The 23381-nt window shown below is 38.3% G+C and overlaps 1 protein-coding gene across 2 annotated transcripts in view; it reads right to left on the bottom strand.

Annotated features, from left to right (window-relative positions):
* Window positions 1-6581: 6581 nt before the first annotated feature.
* elfn1a (extracellular leucine-rich repeat and fibronectin type III domain containing 1a) overlaps window positions 6582-23381 on the bottom strand; it is a 73319-nt gene continuing 56519 nt past the window's right edge. For both annotated transcript variants that reach the window (XM_044330187.1, XM_044330188.1), the window contains one exon: window positions 6582-12265. In XM_044330187.1, coding sequence (XP_044186122.1) covers window positions 9532-11904 — 2373 coding nt within the window. In that variant the 5' untranslated portion in view covers window positions 11905-12265 and the 3' untranslated portion in view covers window positions 6582-9531. The remainder of the gene's footprint in view (window positions 12266-23381) is intronic.

The raw sequence follows: 23381 nt of genomic DNA, 5'->3' as shown, positions 1-23381 counted from the left end.
TCATGTTACACAGAAAGTTTAACATGGGTTTGATTTGGGTGGATTGTGTTTCTTAATGTTATATTTTGATGACTTCAGTCCTGCTGTGTTGGGTTTTTTTTGACAGTTTTGTGATGGTGGGGCAGATCGTCTGCTTAATCAGTGATAGTGACAACGGGTGTGCATCATTAGCTGCACTAAGCAGTGAGTCACAGCTCTGTCAAGTTGAGGTACTGTAGGAGGGATAAAACTGTTGTGAAGTAAATGACATTCTGTATAATTTTGTGCACTCATGGCTGTGCGTGTGACCATAGGAAATTGTGACTGTCAGCAGTAACTACATCAGTGTTGTTCTCTATGTTTTGAAAGCTTGGTGTCAGTCTAGCTCACCCTTTGGTAACCTGAGTAGATGGTACGTTCCAGTTAGGTGAGGTTGAGAAGGTAAAAGGCCAGTGACCGGTCAATTGAGACGGAGAAGGGAAGAGAGTAGGTGGCAGCTTGCTGTGAGGCTGCAGGTTGTATTTGTTTGTTCTCTGCTTCAGCTTAAGTTATTTTTGTTAAATTTCCTGGGGTTCATTAATATTTTGTTAATAAATATCACCTTTTTTGTACATATTCCTACCTGCTGACCTGCTTCATTAACTATAATAATTTTAAAAGTTTCAAACATCTTCTGTTCTGTATAGAGGTGGTGACACTACAGTAGGCCATACATGTGTAGGGTCTTAACATTGAACAATACAGTATCTCTGTAATTCAAAAACATTTTTGTTTCAGAGATGCAAATGATGACAAGATCATATTATTTCTCAGCAACTATTTTGTTTGCAAAACCTGCCATTAACAAATATGGTTATAATAACATCCAGCAGAGTTCTTTCCTGTTAACTTGTCACTGTTTTTGTCACTGTTTTTTTCAATCTCTTGCACAGTTTTGAGATGTGTGAGACAGTGATGTTTCCCATTTCTCAACATCTACTTCATGGATTGGCACAATATTTTGTAAAGACATTCATGATTCGAAGAGGGTGAGTCCCACTGACTTTTCTAATTCCCTTACTCCTCTGGCGCTGACATTTGTGGCTTTTAGTGAAATGTCTTGACAACTATTGGATGGATTGCCATTAAATCCATTCAAACATTCATGTTCCCACAGGATGAGCTGTAATAACCTTGATCCCTTGACCTTTCATCATCAGGTCAAAATTTAATTTGTTTCATATGTTCATTTGTCAGTTTGTCCAATACCTTGGTCTCAAGCTGGATTTATGGTTCCCTGCAGATACATGTGAACATGTCCTCCATATCTTAATAACATGAAGTGTGGACCTGCGCATCAAGTGAGTTGGTTGCTGGATTTAATTGCTGTCAGGAGGCGGGTCTGAAACTGAGATAAAAACAAACATCAACATGCTACATATATATATATATAAAAGAAACAGCCAACGGTTCTGTTCGACCCTCGTGCACGATCGCCATCATGTAGCCCAAAGAACCATAATTCCAGCTTCAGCTGTTGTGAATATGTTAGCATGCTGACTTTATCATTTAGCTCAAAGCAACACTGTGATTAAGTACAGCCTCACAGAGCATGGCTGCATTCTGAATCGCATACTTCTACTTTTTACTTTTAGTACATACTGCAGCTGCCCTTACAAAGTACATACTGTTGCATGCAGTACACATGATGTATGCTTACAATTGGGACATAATATTTCATCTCTCATTGTGGCCTCTGACGTTGCACTGGCTTCCATCATTGCGCTGTCATTGGTCTGTTCTCTTTCGGCGGCTCAGTCAATGTGACGTATCTTACACTGTGCAGAGGATTGTTGGTCAGAACTGCCAGAAAAGCATGCTGGCTTGCACACTGCAAAATGTGACCAGATGTAGAAGGACATCCTGGTTCTTTTGGCATACTGCATTTGACAAACTATGTATTGGGACATACTAAATCTTTTTCTGGCATACTAAATAGTATGGTAGTATTGGTATAGGAACTATTGAAAAAATTTTTTTGACTGTAGACACTATAGAGTTAGACACAGGCACCTTAATCCTTTGGCTATCAGGACACGCCAGTCGAATGATTTTAATGTGAAGCAGTGACAGCAGCTGTGATACAGTGTAAAGAGAGTGAACAGCAAATAGTGAGGCTGTTATCAATGAGATGAAATTGCGCTGGATTACATGTGTGCAGCGGGATTCACAGTTTCCTTGTGAATCCCTTGTGCTAAGGTTGGCAATCTGAATCCAGCATTGGAATAGCGGATTCTGAAATTTCCAATAAACTACCATATGGAAAGATAATTAAAAATATCCAATTTCTATTACTGGAAAAATGCCAACCATAAATGGTCTCAAAAATGGGATTTGATTTCATTTCGAGATCTTAAGTATTGTAACTTTAAATGTCATACAATGTTTTGTATGCGTAGCATATGAAACATATGTTTGTGTCCAAATACATTGATAGTGTTTAATTCATGCAAATAATTAAGATGCTACTTAAAATGTGGTGAAAGGAAATGAACTGATCCACCCTATTGTAAGGGTGTTCAAGGGAGTCCTCACCTCTGAATTGAATGGTAAGCAAATTCATAAAGCTACAAGGGGGAAATAATTAAAGCCTAAAAGCTTTTTATCTTCCACAAGAATGGAACCATTGATTTTTTTCTTTTTTTTTTTTTTGCGCAGCTTCCTCTCGTTTGTACTCCGCCATGATCAGAGGAGTCTTTGTTTAGGAGGGAAAAAAGAAGAGGACCAAAGATGTGAGGAAGAGACAGGCAGGCTCATTATCGCCAGAAGCAAAAGTTCCAGGAACAAAAGTCATGTGACCTGTGTGGGCACACATCTTATATTTTCTAGAGTGTGAAGACTCTTTGATTTGCTCTCACTTTCATATCGTAATGAGCCATTCGGTCTCTCCTGCTCCAACATGTAGTGTAGTTTGCTCAGCACTTCTTCTTCTCTTCCCTGCCAGTAGTGTTGACTGGTGGTCCCTGTGACCTGCCTTTGCACAGCGCTCATTTGAAGGATCATTCACTTGTTCTGCTTGGCGATCACTGGAGCTCTCGTCTCGAGCTGCTGTGCCGCGTATTAATGAGCTGGTTCTGGGTTCTTTCGGCTCGTCAGAATCATCCATCAGCATAAATCTCCTTTAACAAGAGTGAAGAGTTTCAGCCCATCAACATGAAGGTACTCATAGATCACAGGCTTCAACACCCCTTGGTAAAAACATGATAGATTCATTCATAATACTCTTTCTTGGGGGAGAAGCCACAGCAATAAGCACATCAGTCCTTTAACTATAAGGAGCCATGTGAAATGTTACCGCTGAATGCAAATAGCTTTTAATATCTAAATTAATAGTCATATTTCATATTTGACTACATTTTTAAATTCCAATTTCAAGACGTATTTTCCTCTTAATATCTATAGAGTCACTGAGACCCTGCTGGTCATTGTCCATACTGGAAATGCTATTAGCTTGTTTCATCACCCTTCAAAGAAGCTTTATATGAGCTCGACCTGTTAATTATGCCAGCTATTTGAGCTTTGATACTTGTACAGATCTCAGTTTTAGAGCCCGCTGTAGGTGCTCTGTGCTTCTTAACTGATCACCCATATCCAATTAGACATTGAATTTGACAAGAGCTGAGGAACTTTTTGGTGTTTCCTCTCCTCAAACACTTTAAACTCACAGCCTTAGTCATGCCCTGCTGACATCTGATTAATGCACTCTGTGCCATGTCTGAAGATACAGGGTCTCCATCGCTAAAACTTTGCGATTTAAAGAAAAAAATGTCTTGAAATGAAAGTATCTTTTTTGGTTTTTGTTCCACCGTGCCTTCTTGACTATGGAGGTGAGATTTTGTCTTATCACAGTGTTGCTCTTTCAGGAAACAAACAACATAAACAAGTGCATCAGGGGATTAGGTTGACCTTTTTTCTCATTATTACCTAGCTGTTATGCTGTGTCCCCTAAAACATTTGTTTGTGCAGGATCAACATAAACCCTTGGGTAAAGCCCCAGTTCTGTGATCAGTGTACTGCGCCCTGTTTCCTCAACCGTGACATGATGGAGTCCACATCCTGGAGTTCAGTCCATGCTGTGTCTGAAATCACTCACTGGTTCTCACATTCATTATTTCCTACATAATAAACACTCAGTAGGTTATTGAATAGTGAGTAAAAGCCCAAATCCCCAAATTATGCTCAAGTAGCCCAGAAAGCTCAATAACCCTAACCATAACCCTAATTCTAATTCATACAACTGTACATGCTGTAGGATATAATACGAGTCTTTATTGTTCTTAAAAATGCATTAAAAGTTTTGATGGTTTTTTCAAGCTTGTGGACCCTGTTCCAAAGCAGACCATATGTGTTTTAAACTGCAGTGTTTCTCATATCTTTAGCTATTGGTTTCCTCAGAGAAAACCGACGTGTTGAGACTTAAAACTTTGAGATCTGAAATTCCATCACAGCAAACAGCATTAATGCTTTTTGTCAGCAGTTGAATTTTCATCATAAACCAGCAAGTCACAATCAACATGGAAAATTTGTTGAGTACGACTCTAAAACTTTCAGCTCCCGGAGGTCAGCACTGCACTGCTTCAGCCATACAAAGATTAAGTGAGGAGTTACGGATGGAGTCTGTTTGTAATTTCTGCCTTAATGTTAACCTCTGTTGTTCAGTGATGTGAGTAACAACAACAAATCAAAGTCGACACCTTCCTTGCACAGTCTCTACCCTTCATTTCCCTCCAGGCAAGCCGAGCAAGTAAATTGCAATAGAGAGGCAAGTGGACGTCCAGCAAAAGCAGAACTGTAAACAAGCTATCGATGGCTGAGGTGAGCCGAGCAAAGGAAAGCAATATGGTTATTGCTTTGTTGTTGGATTCATTGCATTTTTTAAGAGAGTAGTAATGAGCAGACATTAGCAGGTGTCATATACAGCAAGTCTCACAGTTTGTCAAAGCCAGAAAATGTTCGTAAACTAAATGAGACGTGTAGACTTTCAATAAACAACAACATTAAAAAAATAAAAAAAAAAACAGTCTGGACCTTGACTTGTTTACTTTTCTTGACTCTAGTAATCAGCAACCTCTGCAGATGTTTACTACTTATATTATGCTTGCAGAAAGCAGAGAGTGGACTAGCAAACACATGAACTTTTGCTTTTAGTGAGAGGTGGAAGTCAGGACATATAAAAAGCTTTTGAATGCTGTCTTTTACCCTCTGTTATGGTTGCAGCCATGCAATCATGACAATGGCAGACAATGGCAGGGGCTCCTTTGATTTAGGGTCTATTGAGGCTACTTTGGGTGGAGAGAAGGGTATTTCTGCTCCTTTTCTCCCTGTATGATGGGTGCTAAATGCGCTTTGATTCTGAGAGGAGGAGGAGGAGGAAGAGATCAAAACCTTGCATTTACTGTTAATGCTTTCAATAGCTGAAAAGAAAAATTGCACTGGAAATATCACCACCAAACGACAACACATTGTGCGTTTGGCCAGTTATCTACAGGAACAAGAAAAATACATGCATAAACCACAACATGGGTTCAGAAATACAAGGTAGTTTGGTAAGAATAAGCTCTTAATCCATCGCTCAGTACTTACTGTCATTATTAGTCTAATCACATCAAAACATGTGACTAGGTTTGCATGGAAACATGTTTGTTGGTTGAAGAATTTATATCAAAATCAGACAGACAAGCGTAACCAACATGAAAGGAGCCAGTGTGTTTTTTGGGGAGGTCTATATTGATGCACCATCACCAGCTGTGCAAGCTTACCTGATTTGTATTAAAACCTTCCTTTAGTGCACTCCGTGTCTGTTATAGCACACATGATGTCATGATCAGCCACAAAATCACAAATGGGTGGGGTGAAAAAAATTCATTCGCAAAGTCAGTGTGCTTAATGTGTACAGAAAAACACAGAAGGGCCAATAACTATGACAAGAAAATTAATATAATAAATAAATTTAGACCTAATTACATTTCACGGCCTAAATTTGTATATTAATGAGTAACAATGTGAGGACAGCTCCTGACAGGTTTTGTTTAAAGGTCCCCTCCAGACATATTTTAAGACATCTAAAAATACTTAATAATACTATGTAATACTTAACACTTACTGTTTAATAATGAATTAACAATTTGTGTGTGATATGTTTTTTTATATGGTTAAAAATTCTTGAAATGACATCTACTCCTTCTCACTCATTGAAAAATTCAGAATCTACGAATATGCAAATATTGTTCATTTCAAAAGTTTAAGCGCTAGACACAAGATGTCTCCTACTACTATTGAAAAGTCCATTTTCAGTGTATGTGCACTGTAGCTTCAAGTTTACACATCACACTTGTGTAAACTGCATACTGGACCATGATTGGCTCCCAAACTAGTTGTGATTTCACATATCATGCTTGTAGGTACACACTTTTAACTATGATTTAAGAGCACAGAGAATTGTTCCACCTTCAGGAGACGATTGTGAAAACATCCTTTTAGTCTCAAACTCTGCATATACATCATTCTGCAGAGTGAAGCCTAAACAAAAATGATATGAATTGAACATACAACAATAATACCTATTTTGTCAAAGTAGAGCAGCTCTAAAGTGATTCTGGCATAAAAGTCATAATGAAGATGCTGAGTATATACTGTATGTGCACCCTTAACTTTATTTCACAGTACTTTGTCTGAAAGCAGATAACATAGTATTAAGAAATAAAATAAAAAAAAAAACAACACATTTTTGTGCTCTTGTTTGTTTTGATGCACTTGAAACAACAACTTTTGATCTTTCTAAAGGTTTTCTCAACACTTTAAACTCTTATTAGACACAAGTGCTACAATATGCAGTATAAAAACATGTTGCTAAATAGCTAAATGAACTAGAAACCTGACAGCTCTCAGAATATACTGAAATGCTTTTATAAAAATAACAACAAATGGAGACTTGTCAACAGTATCAACGTTGGAAATAAAACAAAGGAAATTTACACTTGTACACATATCCCAAAATCTTAAGGCGGTTGAAATATTAAGTCAGACAACCAAGTTAACACTTCACAAGGTGCTTATGTAACACATTCACATCAGGCTCATGAATGGTTCATTTCACATTAATGAATAATAACAGCGTCATGACACACTTACATGAAATGGACGCAGCATTAGAACATAGAAAAATAGGGCTAACTAATGCCTGCAGTTACAAACTCAATGTCTAAAGGAGAAAAAAAAAGAGTTGATGGGGGAAATATGTCGCCAGATAAATTGATTCCTTCTGGTCAGCTCTCCTATCACGACTGCAGACTCTGGTCCTCACCTCAAAACACAATCCATACAGTATATGTCTGTCCTGCTTTCATGCTTGCACTATAAATCCTTTCATTCATAAATATTTAAGTGTTGAAGTTTCGTTTCCTCCACAGTCCTGATGTTGGTACCTGTATGCTCAGTAACTTTCTTAAAGTGAAGGTAGAGATGCAGGTAGGGTGACCTGACACAGTGTCTTAAGAGTATCTTGTAAGCAAAGTGTACAATAATTGTTTGTCCAGTGTTTCATAGGAAAATCCAGAAAATGTTTCATTTCCTATAAACTGATCATAATCTGTCATCTGAAGATACATGACGAACAAGTACAGATTAATTATTATATCACAACCCTAATGCAAAAGTAGTAATTGGTTTTATTTGAATTTATAAAGGTGAGGATCACAATAGGATGGACAGAAAAGGAAAATAAAAACAAGACTTGCTGCTATTTTCTTGGTTTCCTGAAATGAAGATAATCACAGTCTAGCAAAATTTTTACAATCACAATTGAGAGTTTTAGGGTAGCCATAGAACGACTGATGTCATGAGCTGTTTCTCTGTTTTTGAATTCATCCACATCCTACTTCACAATACATTTAAAGTTAAACTATTGCAAGTCTTTGAATGAGTAACGGTGTTAAAATACATATTTATTGCTCATTCATGAATATGCGATGAATCATCATGAGCCTGTTTGGAATGAGCTCTATAAGCATCTTACAAAGGAAAAGCGTTAAGTCTTATATTTACTCAAAAAAATTTCATGATATACAAATTCACAGCCAGTAAGTCAGAGGATTCAGTTTCACATTCTCAAATTTTACTCTAGCATGTTGATATTTGTCTGGTACGTAAGTTTCATAATATACAAAAAGATATAACAGCCTAGCAGTTCAAAATAAGGTGAAACCTCTCAGCAAGCAACAAGGCCCATCCGAACAACAAACTACTTTCCTGTGTTTATCGGATCAGACATTATGCAATATAATACACTGGAAGAAATATTGAAGCAAAGGAAAAGAAAACACACAGTCGTTAATAGCATTAAATAAATATTTCCTTGAAAATATACATAAAAGCTGCCATAGACAGATCAGAATATGTATCTGTTACATTCATCCATCGGGCTCTCCTGCAGGGAAGAACAGCTGTCTCTGTAGTTAAACAACAGGTGACAAAGTACAGCTGCCTTCCCTTTGAAATGTTAGTGATTAATAGTAGGCTTTCAATACTATATCCTGTATGAGGATATGATTGTTTCCCAATATTCTCACTTCTGAAGGAGTAACTGATACAAAAAAAAGGAAAAAAGTCAACATAGACCTAATGCTGTATGTTCATACGATTCCCAGACCGTGCAGAAGCATTGTAAACATTTCAGCTTTATCTACTTTGGTAATAAAGATACAAATGATGGTTCATGAAACTGATGACTGAGACCTTCATTACAGCATGTGAGATACTACACTTTGCCTGCATGAAGCCTATCAGATTTCCATCCAGTGAATACTAAGTAGTGTGATTAAGGGGACTTTAAAACTGAATCCATCTGTATCTTGTAAATGCATGTAAAAGCTTTAAAAAAAAAAAAGAAAGAATAAAAAAACAGGCGGCGACGGTTAAAATGACAAATGTTCTGTCAGGTTTAAAGCGGGACATGCTGTTCTTCAGCGACAAGATATTCTAAATGAACAGCGCTCCCTTTGATAAACCTGATTCATTCACTAATACTTTTCCATTTACACAGCAAACATTGCAAATATAGAAAACCATATCTGTACATAGTTTTATTGAATTAAATATATGCAGGGAACGAAAAAAAGTTCCTTTTGAATGAAGGGTCCAGATAGTTCTTCAAAAAATATTGAAGTTTCAGTAGACATATCTTCATATAGTAGTTTCATATTACACAACAGCAAATCCACTGTCACAGGACTTGGCCATGCGATACCCAAAAACCTATAATCCATTGTAACATATATATTATTAATTTGCAATATATTTTCTCTTTAATAGATAAAAGTTTTCCAGATGAATGATTTACATAATATGACAAATTTAAAGAATCTTTACCCAATTTTCCTCACAGTCAAAAGAGAATGTGATACATGTGAGCGAGTAGTTGATTATAATATGGAAGTATCCATTGATTCAATTGTCTGATGAGGTTCTTGTGTCATTTCTGCAATGTGTAGTCCATTTAAAAACACCTAAAAGAGGTTATGATTTATGTTGGGCTGATACACCTTTCCAGTAGTCTAAAATATCATGCAGGTCCTCATCCTTTGCAAACTGGACTTTCTTACGTAGCGCATGGCCCGCGGCCATGTATTCCTCATCTTTGTGCCTTTTCCGATGGAGCTTGAATCGCTCCCAGATGCTGTGTGAAGGTTTGCAGTAGTATTCGGGACTTGAGGAGTAGCTTAGATTGTGATACTGAGATGAGAGTTGAGAATATGCTAAGTCTCTGGAGCGGGAGTGAGTAAGAGGCTCCAACATGGAGGACTTGTGGCTGTCAGGTCCTTCAAGCTCCTCTATCTGAGCATCAGGATACGAGTGTCGGTGGTCGCTGTACTGACGGATCTTCTCTGCCTCAGCCCTCAGGATAGCGGCAGCAGGTGTTACAGTGAGTATGGTCTCTCCTGTTGGGGTGGTTTTCTCTATGTACTTGGATTCAGAGCGATAAGGCCTGGGGCTTCGCATGGGCCCTCCTGTGGCAGTGCTGGGCCTCTTTGGCGAGACATCGGAGGTCCGATGCCTCTGCAGAGAATGATGGTAGCTGTCCTTATACACTGGGGACAGAAGGGCAGATTTACTCTGTGGGTGCTCTGATAATAATACGAGCTGGGGCTCTGCGGTGGACACTGCTCCAGATTTCACCCCTTGAAAGGACGTGGATTCTGACTTCAGAGCATCTATACAGTTGTTAATTATCTGATTGACTTTATCCACCTCTTTTGCAATGGTGGAAATCTCTGCCACTGACCCCTGGCTATTCCCAGCCATTCCCATGTCACACTCCCTGCGTTCATGGTGGTCCACACTTCGCACATCCATGTAATTCCCCTTCATCATTTTAGGAGTATCACTTATATCATGAAATTTGTACTGCTCCATTTCACTTGCAGATGGTAAGTATGGCATACGTGCCATGCTGTCCCCGGCCAACAACTGCTTCTGTGACATTCGAGAAATAGTCCCTCCTTCCAGTTCTTGTCCATATTTGAGTTCCATAATATTCTTCTTCAAGCTTCCTGCTTTTTTGTGCTTTTCATCTTGCTGACGCTTTCTTCTTAAGCAGTAGTAGACCACCCCAAGAAAAATGACCATGCTAAAGAGGCAGCCTAAAATTGTCATAATGTAGTGAGTAGCTGTTGCATTGTTAACGACTCTACCCTTTCCATTCCTAGGGCCAGTAGGGATTGTCAGACAAGTGTGGTTGTGTCTAAGAGAATTACGAATTGAAGCAACACAGTATGTATAGTTAGTGTGGGGTTTAAGGTTTTTCAGTTCAATATCCTCCTTTATATCTTTCAGGTTTTGGATATCTGTGAAAAAACTGTTGTTGTACAGAACCAGGATGTACATCTTCTTGTAGGGATGAGGAATCTGAACCGTGATGGTGGCGCCTGTATTCGTTACTTGCTTCAGTTTCATCACAGGGTTTGCTTCCACATCATTGTAGGTTGTACTGATGGTAATGTCTTCTGGTTCTGTGCCTGAAGGACAATCTTCTAGCCCACAAAGTGTCATGTCCGGAGGAGGTGTCGTTGGCTCAATGGGCACAGGAAAAAATGGTGTCACATAGTCATCAGTACACACAGTGGTGAGCAGGTGGAGAGCATTTCGATATGTTGGCTTGTTCGGAATCTGGCTCAATAAACTATAACCAGAGACGCCAGGTGGGGAATCGCAAACCATCCGCTCATTTGTCCTGTTAGGGAAAACTGAGAGCCATTTGACAAAACCAAGTAATTCACAGGAGCAGTTGAAAGGATTTGTGTACAGCTCACAGGTGGTAAGTTTAGTCAAACTGGTAAATGTGGATCCATCTAACTGCTGGATACGGTTCATGGAGAGGTCAATGTTCTCAATGTTGGGGCATTCCCAAAAGGCATTGGGTGTCACAGTCTCAATCAGGTTTGCCTGGAGGTAGAGGTACTGCAGCTTTCCTAAACCCCTGAGGATCCCCTCTGTCAGGTTCCGCAACTTGTTGAAGCCCATTTGAAGGACTTGTAAGTTAAACTGAGCAGAAAAGGCCCCATCCTCTACGTAGGAGATTTCATTCTTAGTCAGGTTCAGGTAGGTCAAGTTGGCAAAGCGACTAAGGGCAGAATAATGGATACTTTTGATTTTGTTTTCATTCAGACGAAGGTCCACAATGGTGCTGTTGATATGCTGTGGGATGGCCTCATAAGGTGGTTGGTTTTGGCTACAAATTGCAAGCCATACAAAGCCCTTTTCACCCTCAATAAGCCAGCAGTCTCCATTGACTCTGTCAATATGAGTCAAATACACAATGGCTACAGACCAAAACAAGGCACTCATCACCATGCCTAAGCTGCAGGCCATTGGTGCTTCTCTGAGAGTCATGTGCAGGGCCAGAAAAATGAGAGCAGGGTGATACCACTGTGGTCTCAGTACAGCTGGAATGACCTTGTTTGAAAATTAGCCTGATGTTCAACTGTTCTCAGGGCTAGAAACAATCCATTTATTTGTCTCCTCTTCATTGATGGATGGTATTGTCCCCATGTACCAATCAAAAAAATCTGCCTTTTTACTGAATTTCATTCATTAAGGTTTGCCTGCAGTGGTGATGCTTAAAAGAGATTTCAAAACCTCAGGTTGGCTTGTGCTTTTCTCCTTAGTGGTTACCATCATTAAATGGTCTCATCTTATTGTTTCCTCCACTGTCTTCCTTTCTGCGTCTCTCTCGTGAGCACGGATGGATAGTCTGCAATATAGAGACAAGAAGACATTAATTAGACTTTATCAAGATAAGACGAGAAGAATGTACTTATATTGCATATGCTGGTATTGAAATGTTGCACTTAAAGCCTAGGATTCATGTTTACTGCATGCTCTCCTTGTTCCAGCCCCACCAATTATTTTGTACACAATTTAAGAGGTGTTTGCAGTCCCTGTGGCAGACTGCTATTAAAGGAAACCGTTGGCCAATTACCACTTGACAGGTTGAGAAAAGCAGGGTCCCTGTTTTCACACCATTAACCTGAGGACTGTCAGATGCAACTGAGGATGCAACGGAGGCCAATGTTAAGAAGCTGCATTAAATCAATTATACAATACCATGTGAAATGACACTTTGGATCAATGTATTTAGCATTTTCCTCTAAAAACCTTGATGCATACATTAAAATTTTTTTCCAGCATATACAAGAGAAAAGAGGGAAATCGAAGACATTTTCTTAAATTAAATTAATTTATCTTTTGTCATTGTTGCAAAAATACAAGAAACAGCTCTTCGTCTCTATTCAGAAGAGGCCATTGTAGAGGGGAAAAAACTAATTTATTCTCTTATTTTAAAATATTATAAAATACCATTTAAAGCTACATTTGAAGGTTAAATATTACAGCTCTCTCAGTAGATATTCTTGCAGCACAGTCTTAGAGTCAGAGCATAACCTTACCCTATTACATCATCAAATTACGTATTATTACAGCCTTCATTGCAGCATTTAAGTGTAGTTCAAGGATCAACTTATTACTGACAAGAAAATAATAATAAAAAAAAAAACATATTGCTGCCTGCTGCACAGGTATGTGGTAGTGATTGAAAGACTGCAATCACCAATAATAATGTGTATTTTGAAGCAATTTATTAGATTGATTTTAACATGCAGCAAGGGGGTGTTTATACTCAATTGCAGGTTGAACGATGAAGAAACTGACTTTGTTTACTGCCGTCTGTTGTGATTGTTTGGAAGGATTTCATCTACTCAATTCTGGTCACTACATCATAGTGCATTAAAAAAAATGGAACTTTTATTATTTTGTTAGATAATTCAGATCTTCAATTTTCAATTATTTCCTCTACTGTTCAATGTCATTTCCACAATACATTATTTACATATGAAGTGTAGTTAAGAACAGAAATGATAACAGTATTAAATAATTCATTTTTCATTCATGGAGTACATTGAAGTGATCACTATTCTGTTAGACAACCCAGAAATATTAAAGATTAATATTAAAAAGTATCATCTAATCGCCACTAATTTGTAATTAATCAGAGGACTAATCAAAATGTACTGTAAGTGAAATGAAGGCACTGCTTAAAGGCTGTTGAAAGCATAATGTGATGTGTGATTCATCTATTCTTCTCTTGTAGTTCACCAGTTCTGCCTCCAATAAAGGCCAGGAAGGGTTGCCTTGTGGGGAGGGGGGACACAGGGGGTGAGAAGTTGCTTTTGTGTGTGAGAGGACATGTCTCTACACAACAGGGATAATCACACAGTTAGAATAGAGTAAATGTGACAGTTTATGGCAGACAGAATATACTTCAAGTTGAAACTCCAATTGCCGTGGCAGACCTAAAGAGCATTCCTGCTGTCATTTGACCTTTTTGTGAGTTTAGTTTATCACATTACAATCACACTTAGTTAGGATTGGTACCAACTGGGGACCAGTGCTAGTTCTGAGGCTTGTGTTGGGGTTTTAAGGGTAATGGTAGGAATATTTGAAATTCTACCAAATAAAAAAAGGTTTATATTGGACAGGTCTGCAGAACCCCTGATTGAGATCAATGACAAAGTTTTTGGCCATACTCTAGGGATGTCAATGTCAGTCATCTGTCAGTTGGTCCACCTTTGGTCCAAACGAAAATATCTCAACTAGTGGATGGATTGGCACCAAATTCTGTATGGAAATGTATGGCTTTCAGATGAAACCTAATGACTTTGGTAATTCCCTGACTTATCCAATTAAGTCATCAGGTCAAAATTTAACAAATTCTTTGTTTATGATCAAATATTAACAAAACTAATTGCATTCCCAACAGCTTCAACTCTACATTGTGTTTGGTCCTAATTAGCAAATATTAGCATGCAAACACACTTAACTAAGATGTTGACAATGGTAAACATTTACTGCTAAAAATCAAATTAGCTTTTTCATTGTAAGCATGTTAGCATTCTGATGTTCACATTTGGCCTAGGGCACTGTCCAGAGCTGCTAGCATGGATGTAGATTCTAAGTCTTATTTAACATTCAGTGCCAATGTTTTGTTTTTTTTCTTTCTTGAGTATCTATGTATGACGACAAGAGTATGGTATAGATTAGGAAAAGGTCATGGTTAAGGTCAGGCAATTAAAACACTTGATTAAGATTTGGATATAGGTCTGTAATGGGATGCAAACACTGGTCTCCTTCATGAAAAAAAGACACCCATCAACCTAGACCTCCACACCTTTACGCCACTCTGTATCTCTACATACAGGGAACACTACATCCTACGTTGTTACTGAACCTAATTTATGGGTTCAATCCCAGGATCTAATGCAGTTACCATGATTGTACTGCACAGTCCAATAACAAATGTCTGTTTTCTCTACATTTAATATTCACAAACACACTCTAATACATGGGCAAAAACCCTCAGTTTGTAAAAACTGCATGCTGTATGTCATATTAAAATTACATAAGAAGTTCAACAGAATAATAATAACAGAATCATTCCAGAGTATTGGAGAAAAAATGCATTGCCAGATCTGCATCTTGCCCCAGCAATAAATACTGTACTGAATGCTGATAAACTGATACACTCGAACATTGGTGCTACAATTTGAAGCTTTGTATGTCTCACATAGATTTGAATTGGCCTAGAGGGTGAGATTATATACGAATCTATGGCTCATATAGAGTCCAATTTGTGCTTTATATATTAGGGGTAAGCTGTATGTCTTCATCGCCAATTCCCCTTTTCTGCTTTCCCATTCCCAGTCTTTACCAAAGCCAGATGTGGTAAATGTATGCATAGTACAGTAAGCTGTATGTGGCATATTCAAAAACCACATTCAACAAAGTCTCATATTTTGTTTAGAAGTATTTATAGGCAATATAACAAGGTTACACAACTGAGGGCAGCACCTGTCACTGAATGTCACACCTTTAAAACTACAGCTTTCTGGTACTCTTCAGACAAGACTGCTCATACACACTTAAAAATAAATGCCCCAAGGCACACAAAAAACTGCACATTTAAACACATATGTAGTGCAGTTTTAGAGAATAGAGTGTTTTTAATTGTTATCCTTTTTTGGCTCACAGTCTACTAAAGAAATTATCTGCAGAGGGGCTGAGATGATCTAGTGAAAGCACAGGTCAGCTATTCAAGCACAGATAAAGAGAAATAAATGCTGTGGTGGAGGACACACAGCCACTGAATGCCAAAGGCTGCCATTACAAAACCACCTTCATGACGACAAAAGAGCAGCAGTAGAGGAGCATTGAAAAAAAGAACACTGTCAAAGCCCCTGGGAGGAAAGCGGTTCCAAATCAAATGTTCCATGAAATGAATATGAAAAATACAGCTCTGTTCTGCAGAATATCTGGCAAGACAAAAAAAATCTCTCAAAGAAAAACGGTGTCTTGTTATTATTCCCCAGTCTCTGACCTTTATCGCAAATACCGCATGGCTGAGACTGAGGTTGACCTGACCTCCGCTCGCTCACAGCATGGCAGTGGTGCAAGAGCCGTTTTAGTGGCTAAATAGAAGTTTAAGTTATACCTAAGAAGTCTCCTCTCATTTAGAATGCATTGGCTGTGTTTTGTTTGTCCATGGTGACTCATTTTAGTGAGCCTCCAACTGATTCACTGCCTCACCACTGAAACCCATGCATAAATTACAGCTGGGCTACTTCTCCTTGTTAGGGTAAACACAAATACACAAGTATGCTTACACTGATAGGTAGTTTTTGCAAGACAAAACACAGATTTTGCATTCAAACACTGTATCTTAACTTCTGCACTGGTGCCCCAATGATTCCACAGCATATGCTAACAAAAACAATGCCTGTAGTCTTAAGTTGTCAGGGGACAAACAAAGCAACCAACTACATTAAAATTAATTTATAGCTCCTTAGTTTCATGCACATCACACCATACTGTATATTCGAATCTTCAAAGGAGCCTAAAGCAGCCAGCAGTGTATGTTGCCTTATGAGAGCTTAGGTCTATTTGCCACCACAGACCCACTTTCCATAATGGCAGCAATCTGTATGGTCCAGTGCTAGCCCTGAGTGCAGCAGGCCAGAACACCCAAGGCATCAGAGCTGAGTATATTCCTCTATCAGACACAGGCAGCCATTCCACAGTCTCTTTTCCATTTAGGCTTTATGCGCTGGGTAATGAAGGTTTTTCTTTTTCTTTTCCTCTTCTGTGGATAACCTATTGAAACCCTGCTCTTGAAGAATGATTCAAACACAGCCTTGTAAATTTCTGTTGCTCAGGGACCCTTCATACTTCCACTTCTACTCAGTAAATCATTGGCTCCTTTTTTGAAAAGAAAAGAAAAAGCAATAAGACATCACATATGCAGCTGTAAGTGTGGAGAAATAGAGCTCTATCTTTCGTTTGGCAGTATGTAAAGCAACTAAATTTGACTTCTAAAGATGTCCAGTGGACGTAGTGAAAACAGAGTGAAAACAGAGGTCAAATGTTGATACGGCTTTACAGGAGAGGGTTGAAGTAGGTTTTGTGAAAGTGACAGTTTGGATAGTGCTTTAAGGGGAATCTTTCAGCTGCAGTGGCTCTCTGTGTCTGGCTGAAGTAGTGAAGCCGAAGAGTCGTCCTCTGCCACAAAGAGCCTCAGGAGTGTTGCTTTGCCACAAGAGCCAGTGCTTCAAGGCAAACTTTGACAGGAGCTCCAGAACACCACATGGAGAAAACCGACCTTCAAACTACTGTTTCCCCCCACGAACAGTGGAATTTTGTATGCAAACCAACCAGACTGAACCTCACCACCCTCACTAGCTATCTCTGCCTCTCAGTCCCCTTTTGTTTGTCAGTGTGTCTGTCCAAACAATTTCACTGTGCATACTAAATGAATATTTTTCTGTTCTATCTCCAAGAGTCTACAAAAGCGCGATATCAAAGGATCTGTTTTTACAGTTTTGACGCCCTGCTTTTTGTTGTTTCTCCCGTGCTCCTTATCTTGCGCTTTGTGACGGTGAAGGTGCCTCAATCTCTGAGGACCCCCCTCATCCATACCAATGACTGCCCTTTATTTGATGTCATTGAAAATGTATGCACTTCTCGCTGGAAAGAATGAAAAAAGTAAAGACGGGAAACCAGAAGTGGAGAATCAATTGAGCTGAAATGGAACTACTGCTCTTGGGGAAGGAAAACATTGTGCTCATTGAGGTACTGAATTGCTTTGGAGAGGGGGAGAACGAGGGCACATATGCTTGGGTTATATCAGAGGATATTAAACTCATACATTAATTACTCGGGGAATATTGCCCTGAAAAAGAATTGATGGTCCTGTCTTCATTGAATACTGTTTGCTTAAAGTTCATCTCTTTTTATGGCTTCAGTGAAATACATGTTGAACTTGGTGTGTCCTTTTCAGTAGACAGGCAAATGGATTTTTTTAGTTAGTATAACCTAACTTCCCTTGTAAGTGGGGAGTATTGTATGCCACCTCCATGCACTGAATCCATTTGTTTTCCACAAAAAGCCTTTTATTCCCACATGACAATTGGAGTTGCTTCCTCATATAAACCAGAGCCAGAAGACGCCTTCACCATGGTATTTATCTCAATATGAATTCCTGAGCTTGAAATAAAGTGATAAATGGAACGGTAAGGTGCTGTATTTGGAATAATATAATATAGGTGTAGAGATGTTGATCATATAAGAGCCAAAAATCCATTTGAGAACACTTGAAAACACTCATTTCCATATAGAAATGTGGTAAATGTTATTTATTGGCTTGATTTCCCACAAGTACAAAATCTTACAGAATTTAATATAAATACTATTAGTTATTAGAATTGTGGAGGTAAAAATATAAAACCATACAAATAAACATTTATTTTTGTTATTATTTACTTTCCTGTATCCTGAGTTTCAAGTTTTTTGCAGAGCTTAATAAAGGACAAATAACATCTTACTGCTGCCAATTAGCACTGGTCCCTGCTCATTAGCTGCAAATTAGCATCAGGATAATAAGTACTGTTGAAGTGTGGGTTGATCTCAATTAATGCTGATGATACATTAGTGCTAAATGTCAAATGATAGATCCTTTTTGGATAATTAAAGCCTTGAGTGCAAAGGTTGGGCCGATACAGTTATGCACAGGCATTCTGAATGTGAAACTGCCTCCGGTCTACTCCAAAGTTACATTCAACCCACTAACTACTTGGTATTCCACACAGGTGTCATACTTTGTAAAACTTTAAATGACTTACTGCCCTGCCATCTCTTGTAAATTCCCAATATCTCACTCTATTGTTCTTCAGTGTATCAAGAGTCCTTCAGCAAGCTCATGACCTAGTACGATTCAAGCTTAGACGAGAGCAAAAAAATCTCATTACAAACTAAAAGCTCTACTTTGGGTGACACCACTTATAAAGATGATAAGCCATGGAGAATGGCATGGGATCACACACTGCACTGATGGAGGCTGATGCATCAATGAAACCCTTCAGGAGAATTAAAACAGCCCAGCGCAATCGTTAGCAGAAAACAAGAAAGCAAGTCCTTCCACCGGTTCTTTCTCGAAATTAGTGCAGTGATCTCTGCACTGTAGATATGAAAAAAAATACTATTCTATAACAAAACTGTAACAGTTCAACTCGACAGGATGCATACTGAACAGGAGGGAAAACAACTGAGCTATAGAGAGCATTTATCAAAGGGACAGGAGGAAAGTAGAGTTTTAATTTAATTCTGTACGTTTGAGAGTAAGATACAGCTTGGAATAACACCTGAAGGTTTAAATGCAATTTTCCAGGCCATCAACTGACCATCAACTCGGCACGTTATTTTTGGCCTCCGAGCCAAAGTATCTGCCAGCAATGTCTTCAGCTGCTGACTCATGACATGTCGAAGTAAAGAGGGAGCTACTGTGCAGCGCTGAGCGTGACAGAAAGTTATGGAAAACTCACTATCCAGGTGGATTTAAGCTTGGTGTCAACGCCTTTATGCTTATAATTTCATGAATGTCTGATATTTAGAGAAATGATAAAGTTCACATATGCTGACAAAATCTGCGATAAGACTGCTGTCTCCTTATCTTTGTCAATTACCTCGCCATGCTGCAGCCAAGGTTTCCCCACCAATTAACCTTCAGAAAGTGACTGGAGCTAATTCAATTATTCTCTATGGCAGGACCCACACTTTTGACTGACAGCTCAACCTACCTCAGTGTTCTGATTGACAAGCTGTGAACGGCGGCAAAGCCATTCCCTGCGCTGAATGTTTATATCTGTCTGACCCAATAGACTATCTGACAAGTTAAGGAAGAGGACATTATCGCTCTGAGATTAGCTCCACAGAGAGGGCCGCGAGAAAAGTTGAACTTCAATCGTTTGCATCTTGAAGAGCTTGGTTTCCAGGGATTTTTTTTTTTTTTTTTTTTTACAATTTTACATTCTACCCTGAATAAGCCAAACTCAGTGATGAATTTGCATGACCAAACTATGCCCATTTCTTTCAATGTGTCTCTGCAGGTAAAGTATGCTGAATAGTGTCTTGGCTATATTCATGGACACTTATAGTGTTTTTATAGTGATAACCACACACACAGACACATTTAACTGATTTCTAAGCCTAGATTTTCAACTCAGCTACTAATAAAAACTCACTTAAGTTGATGTTAACTGTTGTTCTGTACCTGTAATATTTGTAATATGAAAAACATATTGTAGAGAGAATTAGAGTGCACATGTTATTTGAATTTAGGTTTTCCTCATGAGTTGCATATCGCCTCCTATAGTAATGTCTGTGGGCAGGATTTTAACACTAAAATCAAATAGGAAACATTTTTAATAGAGAAAACACTGACTTTATGAATACATAGATTTCAACATGTAGTTTAGTAAGACCAGCCATTAATGTTTGGAGAAGTTTAATGATGTATTTACTTACTCTGGGGAGGAGTAGTTTCAAATCCCATTGACATAAGGTAGAGAAATCTCAGTGTTTGACCTTTAAACCTAGTTAAAAATGTGGCTGTGAATTTAATAGGATCATCGGTAGATGTTGTAAATGTAAATTTACTTAACAAAATATCCATTTAAGTGTATAATAGGTAATTTAAATTAACCAAAAGCGTTCAAATAGCTATATTTTCTCAGTTACAATATGTCAGCAGCATATTTTCTCCCTGGCCAAGTGTTCATGTTTCAAGTGATGACGCGTGTTTTTATGTTCAATTGCAAAAACTAAGGCAAAACTATGATAACCATAACCACAGTCAGACACACTCTTGTTATATTCCACTATGAATACATGATTACATTGATTTAATGTCTCCATTCAAAGCAGCATGTTCAAACGCCAGCTGTATCAAAGAGATAATTATATGGTTAACCACTAGTTCATGAATAGTTGTATTGCATTGTAGAGGTGAATAGCAGTTACTGTACCTGCAGCAATAGCAGTCATCAGTGAAAAGCAGTTAGCTGCAGCACCACCTGCTAATCGAATAACATATAGTTGAAGACTGGCGTGGTGAAGGGTGTGTTTTCAGCTTGCAGTGCATGAAAGCCACTGGCTGGTTAATGGCAGTTAGCATCAATAGCAGTTACACACAGCAACAGCTGCGTGTAACTGTTATTGATGCTAACCGCTGCTATTTTCTAACTGCAAACTGAACATATGGTTGAAGGTGGGGTGGTGAGGGTGCATTTCAGTTTGCAACAGTGGCGAAATAGTGAAATAGTGAAAGCAAATAGCAATAGATGCATGACGCAGGGTTTTTAACAAACTGGTCAGAGAGGCATTAATGACTTTATGTTTGTCCCTAAACCTCCAGTATGAGCTCCTTTTAATAGAACAAAAATATTTCAGGGTGATAAAATGAAATAAAATTAAGCAGCACTGGTGAGGATGCTAAAAAAAAAGTCTGACTTTCCTACAGCTAGAATTTTATCCATCTTTGATGAGCACAGGAATGAGGGGAAACCCAGGGAGGCAAATGGAAACAACCACCTTGTGCGATTGCTACTTTGAGAAATAAAACCGTCTCTCTCTTGACGGGGAAGTTATTGTTTCTTGTAGAGCATGTTCTCTCAGGCTCAATAAGGGGCAGGAAATGCAACAGAGAGCTTTTTTTGGTATGCTGCAGAAAGCCAAGTGTAGACATGAGGAAGATCTGAACACAAGATGTGGGACACTGGGAGGACTTTTTTTTATCCCAGTTAGGTTGGAGAATGCAATAAATAAATGCTTTAAATGCTAATGGGCATTAGATAAGATAAACTGACATAAAGTGCTCTGATAACATTGTGTCAGAATTTGCATTTTTATTACTGTTGTCCGTTTGAATCTACTTCCACAAACTGAGATGGGAAACAAAGAATATTTGCTTTGCTGATGTAAAAAAAACCTGTTTCCTCAGAAAGGAAAAATACTATGGTATGTCTTTATTCTAAACAGTGGGAAGCAAGTCATCTCTCTCTCTCTCTCTCTCTCTCTCTTTCATAAGTGATGCTACAGTTGTCACGGCCACAACAAAGACATCCAGGTTTGTTTCACACATTCCTCCGGTCTGGCAGATATTTTATTTAAATACATAATTCCCTATTGAGAGACACAAAAGCTTTAATGAGGTTTTTAATAGCAGGCTCCATCACCAACACAGATAATGCAAATCCTACATATAAAGACGAGCCTCTCTTCCACAGATGCTGCTCATCTTCATTGCTTTCTGCGCACTTCTTGTAAAATTCTTGTACAAGGGTGTCTAGTCAATAAATGTCATCTATGTCAGAACCTACTAAGGAGATGACGCAGAGGCAATTATCATTCTACAACAAAGTCGAAAGGTCATATGACAAGATATATTACATAGCGAATAGATGCCTTATGTGATGTGATTAATCATTTCGCCAGTGAAATGTCCAGTGTGTTCTACTTTTACCATGACTTGCTGAAATGACTGCTTTCTGTCAGGCCATAAATTCACTATGACACATTCAGGTTTTGCTGTGATGTTAAGCAGTAAATGTATGTTTTTGTAAAAGCTGCAAGTTTTTTTTTTTTTTTGAGATTGTATAAAAGTAAAAGCAAGGTTATTTCATTTAAAGGCACAGTAGCTTTACTGAAATGGGACAGAGTTCAGATAAGTCATATATTCATGTGCACGACTTCTGTCCTCAAGTTAGTTTACCGAATTACTATTGGCTAATATGACGAACCACCAATCAAAACAATATTTTGTCAAATGTATTAAAAATCTTATTCATGGATTTTTTTACTCTCCTTACAGCTCCCTGGTGTTTTTTTTACTCCTTTTTAGTACCTTCCATTGTATAATTTATTTGTTTGTGTGTGTGTTATTGTGTTGTGTGCACAACAAGCTACTCCAAACAAATTGCCCCTTTTGGGATTAATAAAGTTGTTTGTTTGTATAAAATTCTTAAATTTATTTAAAATATATTTTTTAAAAAGTTACATCAAAAGAAAGATTAAAATTTTGAACATGACAAAAACTATTATATCTCACAGAGAAATCTCCACCATCTCTATGCGTCATATTTTCTATACACTGACATACATTTGAGATATTTTTGATGCGTTTCATGTAAAGTTGTCTTTGTATCTTTGTATCTTTCTATCTGAGTATCTTTTGATCAAGTTTCCATTGCATACTTATGTACCATACTAGGAATTGTTAATAGTTTTGAGAATCACCCTGGGCAGGTTGGATGGTTAACCACAGCTGACTTCATAAAGCCTATAGGTAGATAAATTGATATGTTTACAATTTATAAACATTGTAACCTGATTAAGATCTAGCTAGCCTTGCACTTACATGGGGTGTTATGCTTTTAACCTAGCTATTTATTCAGATGTCACAAGGAAATATTGACTACAATAATAAA

This window comes from Thunnus albacares, chromosome 17 (assembly GCF_914725855.1).
Source record: "Thunnus albacares chromosome 17, fThuAlb1.1, whole genome shotgun sequence".
In the NCBI taxonomy this organism is placed as follows: Eukaryota; Metazoa; Chordata; class Actinopteri; order Scombriformes; family Scombridae; genus Thunnus; species Thunnus albacares.
Note: the sequence above shows the minus strand (reverse complement) of the source record. Positions and strands in the feature narration are given on the sequence as shown.